General features: G+C 35.4%; 2 protein-coding genes across 2 annotated transcripts; both read left to right on the top strand.

The window, feature by feature from the left end:
• Nucleotides 1-1,079: 1,079 nt before the first annotated feature.
• LOC117322828 lies at nt 1,080-4,479 on the top strand. Its single transcript, XM_033877771.1, has 4 exons — nt 1,080-1,206; nt 1,950-2,177; nt 3,828-3,910; nt 4,373-4,479. The coding sequence occupies exons 1-4, from the start codon at nt 1,158-1,160 to the stop codon at nt 4,418-4,420; spliced, it is 408 nt and encodes a 135-aa protein (XP_033733662.1). The 5' UTR covers nt 1,080-1,157; the 3' UTR covers nt 4,421-4,479.
• A 1,795-nt stretch (nt 4,480-6,274) lies between these two features.
• Nucleotides 6,275-8,580, top strand: LOC117322826. The gene is made up of 4 exons (XM_033877770.1): nt 6,275-6,411; nt 6,870-7,085; nt 7,651-7,733; nt 8,451-8,580. Exons 1-4 carry the CDS (start codon nt 6,327-6,329, stop codon nt 8,496-8,498), a joined length of 432 nt encoding a protein of 143 aa, XP_033733661.1. The 5' UTR covers nt 6,275-6,326; the 3' UTR covers nt 8,499-8,580.
• The last annotated feature ends 8,644 nt before the right edge of the window (nt 8,581-17,224 follow it).

Raw genomic sequence — 17,224 nt, 5'->3', positions numbered from 1 at the left:
AACATTCTGTTTCACCATGCGATGCAATTGATTGACGTGTTCGATGTATTCGTTGACACAGGGACTTGGCAGTAATTCCCAACGCACGGTCCACATACATACGATACATTAATATGGATTTTGTATATGCCTGATTGTTCTCAATATCCGGTTCTCTCTTTAAGAACGTGGCATTACCTGGCGGTAATGACGGTTCAATTTATAATGCAATACAGTGAAATACAATAAAATAAATATTGCATAGTATTGTCTTGGTTTAGGACGCATCGAGACAACACTTGTTTTATTTAAGTGATAAATATCGATATCAGTTGGAAAACAAAAGAAGATTTTACATAAATGTTAACGCCTTTTCAATATGAAAACATAAAATAACGAAATACAGCCAGATTTGCCTTCTGACACTAAAGACATTGTTGCATCTTAAAATGGATAAAAACAGTTGACACATGATGTCGGATTTTGCTTAGTCATTGTAACACTTGCTTAGATTGCAACGGCTACGATCTTTGAAGTACTGTTCCGTCAATACACCTGTAGTTTCCATGACGACAGAACCCATTCACAGAACGCGTGCATAGACGGAAATCAACTAAATAGTTATTTCCAGAAACGACATGATATTTCAAACTTATAAAGAAAATTTTCTATAGAATTGTACTTTATATACATGTTTATATATATTTAAAAAAAAAAACCCGTTAAGTAACCAATTTTAAAACGTGTTGATACGCGACATCGCCGCTTGTCGCTCAGATTTAATGAACACTAATGTAGTATCATTGTTTCAATATTTGCACGGTGCCAAAGGCCACTCAGCTTTCAACCAGTAAACAAAGCCCTGTTACCGATTATACATAGCTATACAGACCATCGCCATGTCAGTGGTCACCCGACATGGTAACACGGGAAACACACTACTACAGAACATTATTGCTGACAATGGATCTATTGTCTAATTATATCACAAATAACTCAGAGCTGTTGTTATTTGAACTCTCTAGATCCTGTTTTTGATTTTTCCCCTTTATCGCAAGCAATTGCCGATAATTCCTAATAAAGTTATTATATATACTTATTGTAATTATGTCCTATTAATGCCGTATAAAGCTAGCTGGTAACGAGTTGTCGTTACACTGGGTCCAGCGGCTGCAGAGATGATGAGGCTGTTGTTGGTACTGTTTGGGACACTGTCCCTCACCATGGGTAAGTAAATACTTTTACCAGTAGCTAAAATTATCAATGTCTGTACTGTAAAACATGGTTTCTTCTGGTTTAGGACTCTGTCCCGGTCAATGGGTGCATATTCTGCAGAATCTTTTTTTTTTTTTTATAATCAATAAATATGAACTCCGAATCCGGTGTATACTGTGTGAGGGTTGCTCACTAGTTTGAGTTAAGCGGAATAAACAAGTACTGCATTATACACATACAATACACATACAATACACATAATATCTGCACGAATTTACTTGGAAAACTTCCATGACCTTACATAGGCAATACTTAAAAAAATCAGATTTTGTATCTTCCTCTGGGATGACTATAAAGGACTACTGATACTTTTAGCATTAGTTAAGTTTCCTTCTCTGTGTCGTACCAGGCTCTCATTTCGTTCAGGATTTTCCAGGTATCGCCTCTAGGTTGACAGCCGGTACAAAAGGGTTGATCCCAGGCCTCGGGTTAATTACAGTTTCTATAATCTTAAGTAAATCCCAAACTAAAATGCTCTTGTATGGAAGTTTAAAATTATGAAACTGGGACATGATTTTTATTATTATTATTTTTTTTTAAATTTTAAATCCGTTTATACCTCTCTAACAGGATCTTTAAACATAAAATCAAATATGTTTGGTATGAGGCATTATTTAGGAGTTGGCTACTGAATCTCGAGACGGAAGACCATTTTGCCCCCGGATGTAAACAAAATATGATTTATCTGCTTCCAGGGAGAACGCAATCTTCTCGCCGATATATGACGATCCCTGCCGGAAGTACTAAATATTACGGTAATATGGCGTCAACGTATCTGCATGGTGACGTCGAGGTGCCTAAACTCAACCAACTGAAACATGACGTCATAATTGACATAGCACTCTTCGACCAAATTACTATAGAAGAAAATGCCCTTTTTGAGGTCTATAACGAACCGGAGGGGGAGGCGTCGGTTGTGACAGGTGAGTGTAAATAGATACTAACATGTGTTTGTAGTAGATGGAGGCTATCTCACTGAACATCCATAGCCGAGGTCTAGACTCCCAGGACGCCCACTTGGATTCTACGAAAAGATTGTTGGAATCTTTTTTTCCGTATAAGACAACTTTACATGTATGTACTTGTAATTATTAGGATGAAATTCATCTTTGATATTTTTCATATAATTATTTTAGAATTCTATCGTGTTTTGAAATATGCAAATTCCAATAATAAGGACGGTTTTAACTTTTTAGTAAATTTAGAAAGGCCTTACTGAAGCATTCTGCCGAATACATCCAGCAGGACACCCCACCCAGTCACATTATACTGAAATCGAGCGAACTAGTCGTCCCACTGCAAAAATGCTGAGCCATAAGCAGGAGTAGCAACTACCATTAAAAAAACTCTGGTATGTCTCGGCTAGGGGACAGAACCCAAAGCCTTCCTCACAAGGGCGAACGCTCAACTAAAGGCCAAAATTGACGCATTTTTGATGGAGACATTTGGAAGAATAAAGTTGCTGAAAGAAGGAAAAACAGATAATATCTCAAATTTAGTCGCCTCTTACAATCATGCAATGTGAGTAGGTACAATTCTTACGCCCTACCGACCGAGCTTTAATAGAGAGGAATGTAATGACACAGCGAAGTTTTATGAAACTGGGTCTGTTTTGAGTCAGAATAAGATAGTGTGATCAAGAGAATGCATAGGGCTTAGTTGTCAATATATATTTTTTTTTTCAAGCGAGATATCGCATAAGGCAGGATTTCTAAAAAAAAACAAAAAAAAACCCAAAATAAAAAGTAAACATTTACTCATGTTCTTATGGAAATTGTTCTTCTCAATTTACAATGTAAACAAATGTATGGTGTTTAATTTGTAGGAATTCTTTATAGATCTATCTAGATTTGATTTACAAACACACAACAGGTTGCGTTGTATGAGTAAAATATCGGTATTTATTATACAATTGACTTGAATTAGGCCGAACGAAACAATGAAATTGCAATTCCAGCGGAAATTTGAAGCGAAAAAAAATAGATTACCCAATACTTTGCTTGCAATCTATGATCCAGTGAGCCAATCCCCGACACTCTATAATTAGACAGTCTAATTAATTTTATAATGACCGGGGTAGTCCATCAATTTCGCATGTTAATACTAGACACGAGACTATTTGATGATGACAACAGATTTAAATGTAATTATAAAGAATTCTTGAAATGTACAGAAACAACAGAAATACAAAATATGCGGAATACCCTTAAAACATCATCAGCTTATAGACCCGTTTCCATAGAAACCTTATCCTAACGAGACCAATGATAGCGGTAATATTATTATGCTCGGTTGACAAAAATATGGATAATAATTTCACGGTTAGTTTGTCGTAATCAGAAATAAAATGATCGCATTCCTCTGAAGGAAATTAATGAAAATGAATCATGTAATGTTGTAAAAATATTATTAACGTATGTTAGATAATCATAATTGAACCCTTACACCCAAAATCTCAAACAGCAAATGAACAGCAATAATGACACATACAATATATTCTATGTTGCATTGAGACGCCATATTGCAGTTGAGAATTAACTTATTCCTGAATGTTTTCTGTGTTTCCTGAACAGGTGACAAGGTTCTGATGTGGGTATACAACCCGGCCACTCTACAGTTCCGTAACGTGATGTCAGTCATGTTTACAAACGACTCAGTAAGTTTAGAGTTACTGCTGGCCCTGGGGTCATCAACATTTCTTAAGAAACTTCATTTACATAAAAAAAAATCCATAGGGAAGCATGATTGAATTAAAGATAAAAATTATCAGGCCAGGAATTATCCTAAAATTCAGTAATTCTTTCCTATAGAAAATGTATTGTTAGTTAAGAAATTTTCTTTTGTTAAGGGATGCTGATAAGACAATGACCTGGTATTAGTGTTGAATTGTTTCCTATTGAAAATGACATATTATGTTTCGAGATGATGCCGGAACATCCATATTTTTCAAGAGTGTGAATATCCTACATATTTATCTGTTAATTACTCTTTCAAGTCACGGGTCATGACCACAGTGAGAGCTATTATTTATATCATGATGTCATAATATAAAATACAAAAATTCAGTATATATTTCTATATGAAATCAGCAGTAAATATATTTTTCGTTCTGTTTTAGAGTTTCCGGGTATTCATGAGATTGCTGCAACAGTACGTGAACAGCTGATAGCCCAAACAAGTGGCAAAGGAACTTTTACACGTAATAAAACTGTTATAATATTTGAAGTGCGTCTTTTTTTTTTAATTTCAAATCCCTGCCAAACTTTAAGTCTGGAAGCAAAAAGAAAAGATACAAATTCAAGAACACAATCATGATCATGCATTTTTGTTTCAGGAGTTAAGAATGAGTCCAAAACTAATTTAGTAGTGATGGAAGGAGATAAATCTAAATGCTTCGCAGGTGTTTATTGACGCTATAGAACAACACATCACCTGTGCAAATACATCATATTTTGATTTTATCTATTCAAGAAGAATTTCGAAACAAGGTATGCCAACTTTTTGCTTTACTCTTGTTGACCCGGATAGAAGCTTAAGTGATCTATTCAGCAATCAATATAATTAATATCAATGAATAAAAGATGTTAGACAAAAATGATTCAATATTATTGTAAATGTAAGGAAGGATCACAGAGTTCCTCAATCATTCATTATACTGCATCAAATGTACCGAGGGGAAAGAGAATGAATCTAATGTAAAAAGGCAGATAATAATACCCACTACATACAGTCCCGATCACTCAGATACTGCGCAATCTAATTAAAATCTAGATGGTCATCCTCACTACGTTACATGAACATCTAACAACATCCCATAAGGGGTCACGTTCTGTTGACCTCTGAGATGTGTGTATTTCACTTTCAGGGCGAATTGGCAATTTGTCGATGTCATCGAAGCAAAACATTTCGTCACAGCATGCATCTGAAGCAAACCATTTCGGCACAGTATATAGCTATATGCTTTATGGGACGAAATGACCTGAAACAAATTGACAGATTATACAAGCTATGCACTCTAGTCATGCTAATTCGGACATATAAAATTCACTTCCAAGATTCTGGAAGTAGTCATTTGATTGGCTTATCCAAAAGGTCACCCTGACGTGACCCCTGATGGGATGTTGTTAGATGTTCATGTAACGTAGTGATAATGACCATCTAGATTTTAATTAGATTGTGTTTGGCGACTCATCTCAAGGATGCCACACATATTATATCTTTTTTATCCCTCAAGTAAATTTCCATGAATTTGATTGGTCAAGAGACAGCTTGACAAAAGATGCTGTCTCCATTCTGAAATACATTGATGTGAATGGGGAAGGGTGGCATTGTCATGAGACATTGAAAAATGTCTCATGCGCAGAAAGCTGCGTACCACTTTAATATCATCTCGAAAACCCATTGCCTCGGGATGACAATATCCACTGTCATATGCTCAAGAATGTAATAGTTATATAATGACGCTTTACTAACATTATTACAAGAAATATTATCGTTTAAAGCAAAGGCATTGATTTAGCGGACACATCTTGCTTTCATCTTACTAGTTTCACCAACAATGCATGAACGTTTATAATTAACATTATATGGTTGGTATAATGCATGAAGAATCATTCAAGGCTCTAATACATTAAATATGTTTACTTACATACAATGCACTTCCTACATGTATGTGGCCTTCGTGAAACACCACACAAGCATCAATTAAAAAATAATTTTCATTTTTTACATTCCTGTAATTAAAATCTTTGAGAATGCAATGACTTGCTAGAAAGAGGTGAAATTTACAACAAATAACATCGTCCTGTCAATAATAGAAATATCCTTTCGTGTAAAACCAGCAGCTTGTTGGTTAATGAAGCTGATACTGACATTTAACTACCATAGTTGCTTTGTGAAAGGTTTAGTGTGAAATTTATATATCCTAAATGGTATTAAATATACTTTCAAATGTCAAAAGCAAAATTGTGAATGTCAATTGTTGTATTTTATGTAGAACACTTTCACACATCCCCTGCCCTGGGTTATCCGGGGTTTGAGATACGAACACACTGTTTTCTAGATCGGTCAGTATGTATGTTTATAATTATCTACTTTTTGGAGTGTTCTTCTGTGTCCTATCAGATCTAGAAGGAACGGTCACTGAACAGTCGCCAGGTACGTAAGTGTGTCCATGGAATGCTGTCACGATGTTGATATTTATTTTGGTATATTGGTATTATTTAGGCCCCCATGTTTAACAGTTTATCTCAATTTCTTTACAAACATAGATGGTGAACACTATAATTTATAAATATACAATTATAGAGAATAGTACAGTAATCACAAACACAAAAAGGTAAAAGGTCAATTAGGACATCTTCGAGGTTTATTTATGGTACACTCCGTTTTTCTGTGTTATACCTCCATAACATAAAAATATCTCAAACTAATCCTTAAATAGTAGAATTAAAAAAAAGTTGACATAGTAAATGTATCAATATCCTTTTTGACGACAGCATTTGTCAAAGATAGAACATGATAGATTTTCAGTTATTTTTTTTCTACTTTTTCCCCTTTTAAACCCCAAAACGTTTTTCAATTTAACACATACATGACGTTATAATATGGTAAAGGAGGCCATTTTGCTGTGACGCGGAAGTTCATTTCCGTCAGTGCTGGAGACGACACCTACTTCGGGGATTTGTCTTTAAGTTCAAGAAGGTTCACACCCGTGTTACGTAGATTGGAAAGTGATATGATGTTTGACGTGTCCCTCTACGACCGAATCACTATCGAGGAGAATAAAGAGTTCGAGGTTTATGACGAGGGAGCAACCAACGTGGTGTCAGGTACGCGTTTACGTCAACTTTACAGTTAAGTTTTGTGAGATGATATATGAAGTCGAAATTTTCTAAAATAAATAAATAAAGACTTTTTTTTTTTTTTTGAGTAAATAAATATAAAAATAGAAAAGATTAGTGATGTGTTTTGATGTGACTGTTCCATGTCTCTGATGCCACGTTATATATATTGGTAATAATCGACGAGTTGATACGCATACAAAATCATACCGTTTTAAATTGACTAACTATCCAAAAATATGAATTTGATCAAATTGTGCTGTAAGCGAACCGCATCTTCTTCGTCTGTGTGTTTTGTCCTTTCTTGTCCTATAAGGACAACCCAGCTGTATGATATCTTTTTATAGATGCATTGATCATTCGACAAATATTGTACCTGTTCCTGTATGGCATTTGTTCATATATTAGGGGTATGTAGAGTGACCAACGATGACAAACGACATACGTTTATGATGTTTTTATTTGAATCTGATTACCGTGAACTATCTGTTCACTGGCTTTTACCGAACATGATATATTTTAAATAACAACGTCAAGATTTCTATTCATACAGGAAATAAGGTTCTACTGTGGGTCTTCGATCATTCATCTGTTCAATTCCGTAACGCCATGTCCTTGATGTTTGGTAATGAACAGGTACGTAATAAAAAAACAACAACAACAAAAACACACACACACAAACAAAAACGAAGGGATACATTTTACATTTTTTATTTGCAATATGATGGAAAGGCATATTCAAACTGAATATATGCCATATAGTATGGATATCGTTTGATGTAACGCACCCCAGTTGTGTTCCTAGGTCGATACATATTTTACGTTTGGGCTTGGTCATATATCTTGTTAGATATACAAAAAATGTCGGGTTTAGATATATACGTTAATTATTATGTAAAAATCTTTTGATGTCAGATTTGCAGTTATTTATGATTCTTGATAGCATAGCTTCCTTTGCTCGCATTTAGGTGTACAAGTGAATGATAATTTATACACGCTTTATATTCAAAATAGGTATGTATTCGGGGGCCATACTTATTCTGTATGGTCATTAAGAAAAAGAATCATTCCCTAAATTTGTTTCATATTTCAACAATCTGGAAAAAAACCTGATATAATGAAACTGGCGTTATTTTTAAACTTACCACCAACGATCATTTAGAATATGAAACGAGTAAATATTTTTAAAACACCCTGAAAGTCAAATAAAGGTTGTATTATTTGACACTTAGAAAACAAAGGGGAATACAAGATCTTTGATTTGTACATGAAGATTGCCGAAATTGTGATTTGTACATGAATATTAACGAACTTTTATTCGTACATTAAGATTGCCGAACTTCTATTTTACAGGATTTTTCGAGGTTCATGCATTCTTTGCATCAGTACACGGGCAGTTGAAAAAAGTCGAGACCAATTAAATTTTGTCTTTAATGAGTGACTTCTTGCTCCTATTTCTGTAATAAACATTTCCCCTTAATTATTTAAGTTTTTGGTAGTTGTGTTTGAAATGGGAAAAAATATGTTTATGAGATCATTCTGTAAGACATGCCTGTTTCGAGTAGAGTGTTGGACTGGTCAGACAACTAAATCACCAGGGAAAACCTCACGACATTTATGAAGCTGTAAAAATGCCAAAAGGTCTGTATGTAATTCAATTAAACAAGGCAATTGGTAACATCAGGTTTAACAAGTGAATTTTCAGGGCATTAATAACACAATTGACAGATATTATTCTAATAGAGTACTATGTAAGTTACTCGAATTTCTTCAACTGACCAGACAGCCAAATCACCAGAGGAAAACTCATTGCGTTTATGAAACTGTATAAATGCCAAAAGGTCGGTTTAATTCAATTTGAGAATTTAATTGGTAACGTTAGTTTCAACAAGTGAATTTGAGCGCATAAATAGCATATTTGAGAGGTTATATTCTAATAGAGCCCATATGTACTATGTTCCTCGAATTTCTGCTGTACGATACTTCGACATGTGTGCTTCACTTTGACTACTTTACACACCCAACCTCTGATATGAAGTATTTTGATTTGATAAATTAAACAAAAAAATCAAATTTATGAAAATTCAATTAACGATTTCATCCTTTTGATTTAAACATATATTTGTCAATCAACATTGAGCAAGGGATTTGAAACACGTTATTATCAACTTATCTTCTCCTAATATACACACAGAACACTATCATTACAATGAAAACATGCATATTTCTAAAATAACTTTAAGAAATCAATATCTGTTTCTGGATTTGATATAGTATTTTGAGTTGTAATTATTTTGAAACGATTTTAGCATTTTGTCATTTATGAGGTTTAACAACCTTTAATCATTATTACATACATTTGAACTGATATGAGAAAATATGAATAAAATGCATGCCACTAATTTATGAAAAGGATTGCAATAAAGACACACAGAATATTATCACCATTCAATATAAAATTCAGAGTTAGATGAAGTAGAGAAAAAAATCAATCAAACTTCATCATACAGCTATTTCATCTTTCTATTTAGCCCGAGTTTCCTTTGGCCCTGACACAATGTCTGGTGTAGGGCCAGAGCGCACTACTATATAAAAACTTGGAATTCTCAGACACCGTTTGGTGTCGCAAAGATTTTGGTGCAAGCACGATAAAATCGGGCGTGACATAACACCTACCTTTTATATATATGGATAAATGATATGTTTATTTACCCCAGAACACTCATTTAGTCCCTTATCAGTGTTATATTCCGTCCGTATACACCCTCGATTTACGTTATGTTGTCAAGGCCACAGAAAACTCGGACTACCTTCCTATGGAATCTGGTGTTAATATGTTATGTTCTCAAAGACATCGTCAAGTGATGTACTGATGTCATATTCCTTGTTTAAACTAACACTTAAGTTTGTCCTGCTTTGAATTTATTACCATGGGAATGTATCTTTACACGTAAGTGTATGTATATAAGAGGCGTGTCGATATCAAATATAGGTATCAACACCGGAGACAACACTTAATAACACAAAGACTTACCAACAAAGTAAAGTTAGAGTTATTTAGGAATAACGAATAACTCACTAATTATACTTCTCGAAGTTCACCAGCTTATGAACTGCCAACTGAAATTTGAATTTGAAAATTTCAAAAAAAATCGCACGACAAATAAAAAATCGCAGATGGTAAATATAAGCATTGAACGGCTTTCAGTTGGCATTCCTTGCGCGCTTCATGTAATTTGCCTCTGTCCAGTTGGCATTCATATTGACTATGAATGCCAACTGAAAGCCGTTCAATGCTTGAATGTCGTTATACATATATGGCACAGCTTCAGGTCAGAGATATACCAACCTGAAGCTTGGTTTTACATAACATAACCATTATCAAATAGAAGACAACTCAAACAAATAACATCAAACAAAAAAATACACAAAATACAAAATACCCCCCCCCCCCCCCCCCCCCCCAAAAAAACCCCCAAAACAAATCATAGCAGATACTTACCAATACTATTTGATTTGAAATCAAAGTCAAAGTCTATGAAACATGTAGCAATGTAGCAGCAATCGGTTGTGTAAGAGAAACTCAGCCAAATAGCTAATACTTCCATATTGGAGTTACCTCTCTTCCCATTCCAGTCACGATTCATCCCTTCTCCTACAACCAGTTAACAATCGTTCAGACAATGAAAACAACCCTATGGAATTTACCCATTATTGTATTGTTACCTGTATGTATATTCGACTAAAAAGGAATATGCATTTAGCGAAATTTTGTGATTTGATGATTCTTCTATCAGATCAGTTCACTAAAATATCTGCGGTTTCAATGATACTCGCTGTGAACTACTTCATTGTTTACATTTTTGTATATTTTTCATTATTCCTGTGACTCCTGGCTAACTGGACTTACGCCCGATCGAATAATCTTAAAGTTGCTCATAGCCGAGTCTGTAAGAAGATAGAATTTACGGGGGTTACAATATGAAAAAATTGATATTTGAAGTTTTTTTTTTTTTTTTTTTCTAGAAATCTTAATTTTACTCTGCCTCATAGAATAATATACAATGTTTGCCCTTCTTTTGTTCGGGTTTCGTTTTTTTTATTTGTTTGCTGGGTATATTGCCCCGCGACACTCCAGGGTAATATTTCGGCGGTGTCGGTTTTTAGTAGCTGGTGACTACTTCACTAAACAATGTACAGGAGATCCGTCGCATGCCATCAAGAACAGTTAGGTTAAAGTGTCTTGCCCAAGGACACGGTCATGACAGAAAGACCGGCCCGTTTCTGAGCTTCCAGTGAAACACAAACTATCACGTGTAGAAAGCGTCGAACCACAGACCTCGGACCTTCACATGAGTGTACAGGGCCGGCGGTCTAACCGACTGAGCTATTTTCGCCTCTTTCCCAATGCTTTTTTCATTTGTTTTTCATTCCATCAACGTTACGATTAACCAAGGCAAAGGAAAGTTCATGTAAATAGCATATCCAGGGATATTTTAAGAGCATATAAATCACTTCTCTGGTGCTATTGAACAAAAATGAATTGATCAGTTGTTAGTATGTATCATGACTAGCCATTGGTTTTGCTGTTGAAATGCAACGAATTTGCGAAGGTGCTTTTTAATTTCCGCATGCGTAAAAATGCAAGTTTTAGGAGAATCAGTAAGCTAATTTTATTCACATATGGCTGTTAATAGGACGTTAAACAAAAACAAACAAAAACAAACAAAAAAAATCACGTATACCCTGCCGTTATGATCATAGGTGTCTATAACAGGTAGTAGGGGCATTCATTTGACTGGGTTTTAATTTATAAAAACATAAACATTGATTCACTTTTGTTCATGAACTACAAATATGTGTGTTGTGAATAGCACACACATATGGTATACAGGGACCTGGGGTGGCATTTCAAATATCAAAAAAAGATCTTCTTAGATACCACGAAAAACGGTGAACATAGCAAGAAGACTGTTCTGGAAAAATACTGAGTTAGAGGTACATTGTACATGTAAAATAGGTAGATTGATGATAATAGTCCACTGTTTAATTCTTTGTCTCGAAAACATCCATCATACTATGCTCAAATGTCTTAATAGTATCTCATAGAGACATTTTTATTAATTGAATTTTTACACATGTTTCGCTGAAAATAAACCAGCAGCTCAACAAATTACATGCCAACAGTAAGACTCGTGGTTAGTCAAGGTACATAGTATATAACATTTGATCAAGTTCCATTGCACCAGAACCGTGATTCATAGCCTTGTAAGATATCGCTGGATTTGCTATTTAGATGAACCTCAACACTGTCTTATACTGTAAAAATGCATGTGTTCAAGGGAACTCGGACCAGATGTGCAAGAAGGGAGAGAGTTGCTTTTTTGATGGATCCTCTTAAATGTTATTCGAGACATAATACAAATATCGTTACATTCCCATCTTCGTCAATCAATATGTACATAAATGTCGTATCTATAGGTCGTTAATTTCACAACAAACTCTTTGATGATATCAGTTATACTAACTGTTACTCGCTCACTACAGGGAATGCTTATTTCTCTCCAATCTACTTCCTTCAAGACGATTTCAATTCATGATTGAGTCAATCCACGTTTATTTATCAAATAAGATAAATTGAATTGCTACCTGAAAGTGTTTTATGAAGAAAAAAAACAACAACAACAACAGCGATAAGTAGGCACATCTTTCAGTTCGGAGGAGTGATAAGCTATCCCTACAAAATTCATTTTGTAAGTAAACTTCTAGAGGATTGGTTGACGCGGATAAATATATGTGTATTGATTTTAATTTAAGTTCATCGAGTATATACTATATTATGGCGTCCATTTTTATGGGTTTTTTTTCTCAAAAAGACGACATGTCGTCTACATATCTCGCAATATTCAATGTCTTGGGAAATCAATTTAACGATACCACTTCGTCTATCGATGAAAAAATTCGACTCATTGGTTTTCATTCAAATCAATTTAGGTAACAGAACGTCTTCCAGTCTGGCGCGAATCGCCTGAAGTATTTAAGGATACATTTTGTTTATAAGGCACTTTATAGCATGCGTAAGTAGTCCAGTGAAATGAAGTATACACCCACTGTTAGTTTCGTCCTTCTAGGACTTTTCAGTGATGTCAGGGACTTCATCAAGCTGTTCCATCCTTCTAGTATTTTTTACTGATGCTAGGGATATCATACAGCGGTTCGTCCTTCTAAGACTCGTCATTGATGTTAGGGACATCATACAGCTGATTCGTCCTTCTGGAACTCATCAGTGATGTAAGGGACATCATACAGCCGCTCCGTCCTACAAGGGGAACCTTTACTGATGCTAGGGATATCATACAGCTGTTTGAGATGCTAGCACTCTTCAGTGATGTTAGGGACATCATACAGCTGTTTCATCCTTCTAGGACTCGTCAGTGATGTTAGGGGCAACATACAGCTGTTTCATCCTTCTAGGACTCGTCAGTGATGTTAGGGGCAACATACAGCTGTTTCATCCTTCTAGGACTCGTCAGTGATGTTAGGGGCAACATACTGTTGTTTCATCTTTCTAGGACTCATCAGTGATGTTAGGGGCACCAGACAAATGTTTCATCTTTCTAGGACTCATCATTGGTGCTAGGAGGACAACAGTACGATGATAGTCTGATAGATTAGCCAACACTACCAGATTGCTTAAACGTTATACAACTACCACGATCACATATTCTTAATCCCTCTGGTATGCCGTTCCAACAAATTAAGATTTTGACACGTTAGAGTCCAAATAAATGAGACAGCTGTTTCGTCCTTTAGGACTCGTCAATGATGTTAAGTACCTAATATTTTGATGAAGGAGGCGACCAAACACGCAAAATAGATCACAAGATGCCAAAGCATGAAGGGGGTTGACCTTTAATATAATATTGAGTAGTAGGAACTTATCATTATCATAATTTGTAATTACTAATTTGATGTACTTTAATTTGTAGATGTCTTGATGGCTATAAATCACCTTAGAATACTGTAAAGTTATTTACTTTCGCAGGTGTCACTGTGGAAAATTATTCGCGGGTTTTAAATTTCGCGCCACAAATTTTTGCAATACACAGGTTAACACGATTAGATATTAGTGTTCAACATTATTCGAGAGATGTACATTTTAGCTACGGTGCTCAATGACCGCTGTATAGCGAAATAAATTACCCCACGAATATTACCAGCTTTACATAAACAAGTTGATGAAGATGTTATCAGATTAATGGGCACTGGTTAACGAATAAAGTAATGTGAAAGCAATGCATTTGAATATGTCGTTGAACAGGAAGATGATAATTTTCAATAACTGTAATTATATCTTTATGTTAGCGTATTCGTTAATAAACCAAAACTACAATTCGATATATTATTTAACAAATACTTACAGCTAACATTTTACTTTAGGCATACAATAAAATCCATTCATATTGATCTCAAAATGCAGAGAAAGGGGTCATTGACAATGAACACGCAAACATGTCATGATCTGTTTATCTAAGATCATATGTCAGTGCGCATGCACCGGAAATATCTCATACATGTACATGTACATGTCAAGCGATATCAGTATAGAAAAAAAAATCGATCATTTGAAAGATAGCCATACGCTTAATAACGATTAATACCACTTAACACATTTAACCCAAAGTTGGACACGCACTGATTCAAATCTCACGATATCCATTGATCACGCTCTCATCTTCGAGAGTATCTCCAGTTCCCCATTTCCGTTTTTTCAGTCTGTTTACTTCCGGTTAATCGAAGCTGTCGTTAGGAGATTGGTAATTAAATAACCTAACATTACCGGTTACCTAAAAACAGGTTTAACCTAAAACGGTAAGTACCAACTTTCTGGACCTCTCTTACGTCTTCGTTTACTTACGTCATTGACCCGAGAACAGCAACTAGTACTTCCGGTTGGTGAATCAGTTACAGTGGGAAGAGAGTGGTGGCTTTGGTCTTTGGCATAATTTTATATAGAAACATCCGAAGCTAGATACAAAATAGACTATTACATTGATTGCTAAACTAATTATACTATACTTGTAGGTGATTTCGCTCGTAAAATAAGTGCGATTGCATCCATGAAATAATCTTATTACACAAGGTCCCTCCTTAAACGGAGTTCTGTTGCAAAACGTTTGGGAAACTGTTCATTTATAAAATTATCTGGTGTAAACATCAAATTTCATTGTTTTCTTGGTAGAACGATTTTATCAGACAGATGGGGAGCTTTACACTTTATGGTATCTGTTATCTGTTTTTCCCTGTTTGCTGTAGGAGGTTACTGGCATTGAATATGCTCGTCTTTTTATGTTAAATGTTAGCTCATACTTTACACGTGTTGTGACGTTGTCCTCTGGAAAAATAAAGGTATCAGCGGGTGAAACATCATAAATGAGACATCCTTCCACTTCCTCAGTCCTATACCAGGAAGAATCCAATAGGAATATGTATGGTCATACTACAATACCTGTCAAAAGCGGCCCTTGTCTTATCCGGATCCCTATATATTCCGGCTTTATTGTTGGCCCCGGCATTTTCCCTCTAAAATTATAGTTGTTACAACCTTTATAATCTGGAACCTGTCTATTCTGTTAAAACCTGTATAATCTGGAACCTGTCTATAATGAAAACCGGCGTTGTTTTACTGATCATGTTATAATTATTCTTCTAAAAACAAGTAATAATCAAAACGAACACTTCGAAGACCTTTACACTTGCCGAATATTCAGTTGTTAATGCCATGTCGCTGATTGAAGTGCTCACGGATGTGATTTACCTGCAATTGTATTTGACATCTCGCGGTGATTAACGACTATTCACCACTCCGAAAGGATTATCGTCACATATTGTGAATACTTTTCAAAATGTATTCTTTGAAATAAAGCACACTGGTGCCTTTCGAGCGTCCAGCTGACACAGACCTAAAATGCCCGGATGTTGATTCTCAGGACGACCCAGAATAACAGTTTTAAATGTTACGTGTTCTTAGCGAGACAGTGATAGAAGCTGGGCTGGCTACTCGGGTAACTAGGGAAACGATTTGGACAGTGACTAATTAGATGGTATAATCCATGAGGAAAAAATAATGACAACGGCGGCATTGCCGATTTAACACCGGAAAAATCCGAGAATGTGTTTTCTCAGGCTAATTTAAAATGTGTTATTCTCGTTTGCAATGAATAAAGAAATTGGTACTGACGATCTGTATCGGACTTAAAAATCTGCTTCTTACACACTGAAAACAATAACGGATATGTTTTGACAAAAGTTTTCTTAATCAGCAATTAGCTTGTAAAAAAACATCAAGATCGTGAAACGTCCAACTTTCCCCCTGTTGAAGTAAACGATTGAATAGCTGAGATGTCTATTTTTTCAGGTTTAAGTTAAAATCAATTTCTCAGCCGTTTATTATTACCGATCTCTATAAGCTGGATACATTGATAAACCGGCAAAATTTTCTAGCCTCCGATGACATCCGGTTTAGACAGATTATACTGTAGTATTCTGTAATTGAAATGCGTGACTTTTATCAATAGTGTAAGGTATACTCCTTTATCAGGTTCGTACCAATTGTACCAAATAGGTACGGTGTCATATCAAGCGAGTTTCCAAGATGGCGGCCGTCGGTCGCTTCAAACATATAAATATATCATTTTTAGTTTTTACAACGTAACGGATGTATAATCAACACCTGAATTGTTAATTTCGTCAACATTGGCTTATATTATTTGTAAATATTCATCGCAAATAGAGAGTCCCTGTCTCGTGTTAGACAAACAGTACTTTTGCAAGACAAATGAAAAATCACAGTTCCGCCATCTTGGATCCAGGTGGTACGTTTGAAACAACGATCCAGGAGAATCGATTCGGTTCTGATGGTACAGCGTGTTCCCTTATGAGTACAGCAGACTCGAACCGGTACAACTAGTACGAAACCGATAAAGGAACGCACGGTAAAGTTGGTTTAAGCACCCATAAGGGTATATATTGGCATTCGAGTGTGTTTATTAGCATAAAACATGACAAAGTTTGTATATGTACGTGCTACTTAGGCCTTATTGTGTAAGTGATGCTAAAAATGTCAC

Source organism: Pecten maximus, chromosome 3 (assembly GCF_902652985.1).
Source record: "Pecten maximus chromosome 3, xPecMax1.1, whole genome shotgun sequence".
In the NCBI taxonomy this organism is placed as follows: domain Eukaryota; kingdom Metazoa; phylum Mollusca; class Bivalvia; order Pectinida; family Pectinidae; genus Pecten; species Pecten maximus.
The sequence above is the reverse complement of the archived record's forward strand: the minus strand, read 5'-3'. Positions and strand labels throughout refer to the sequence as shown.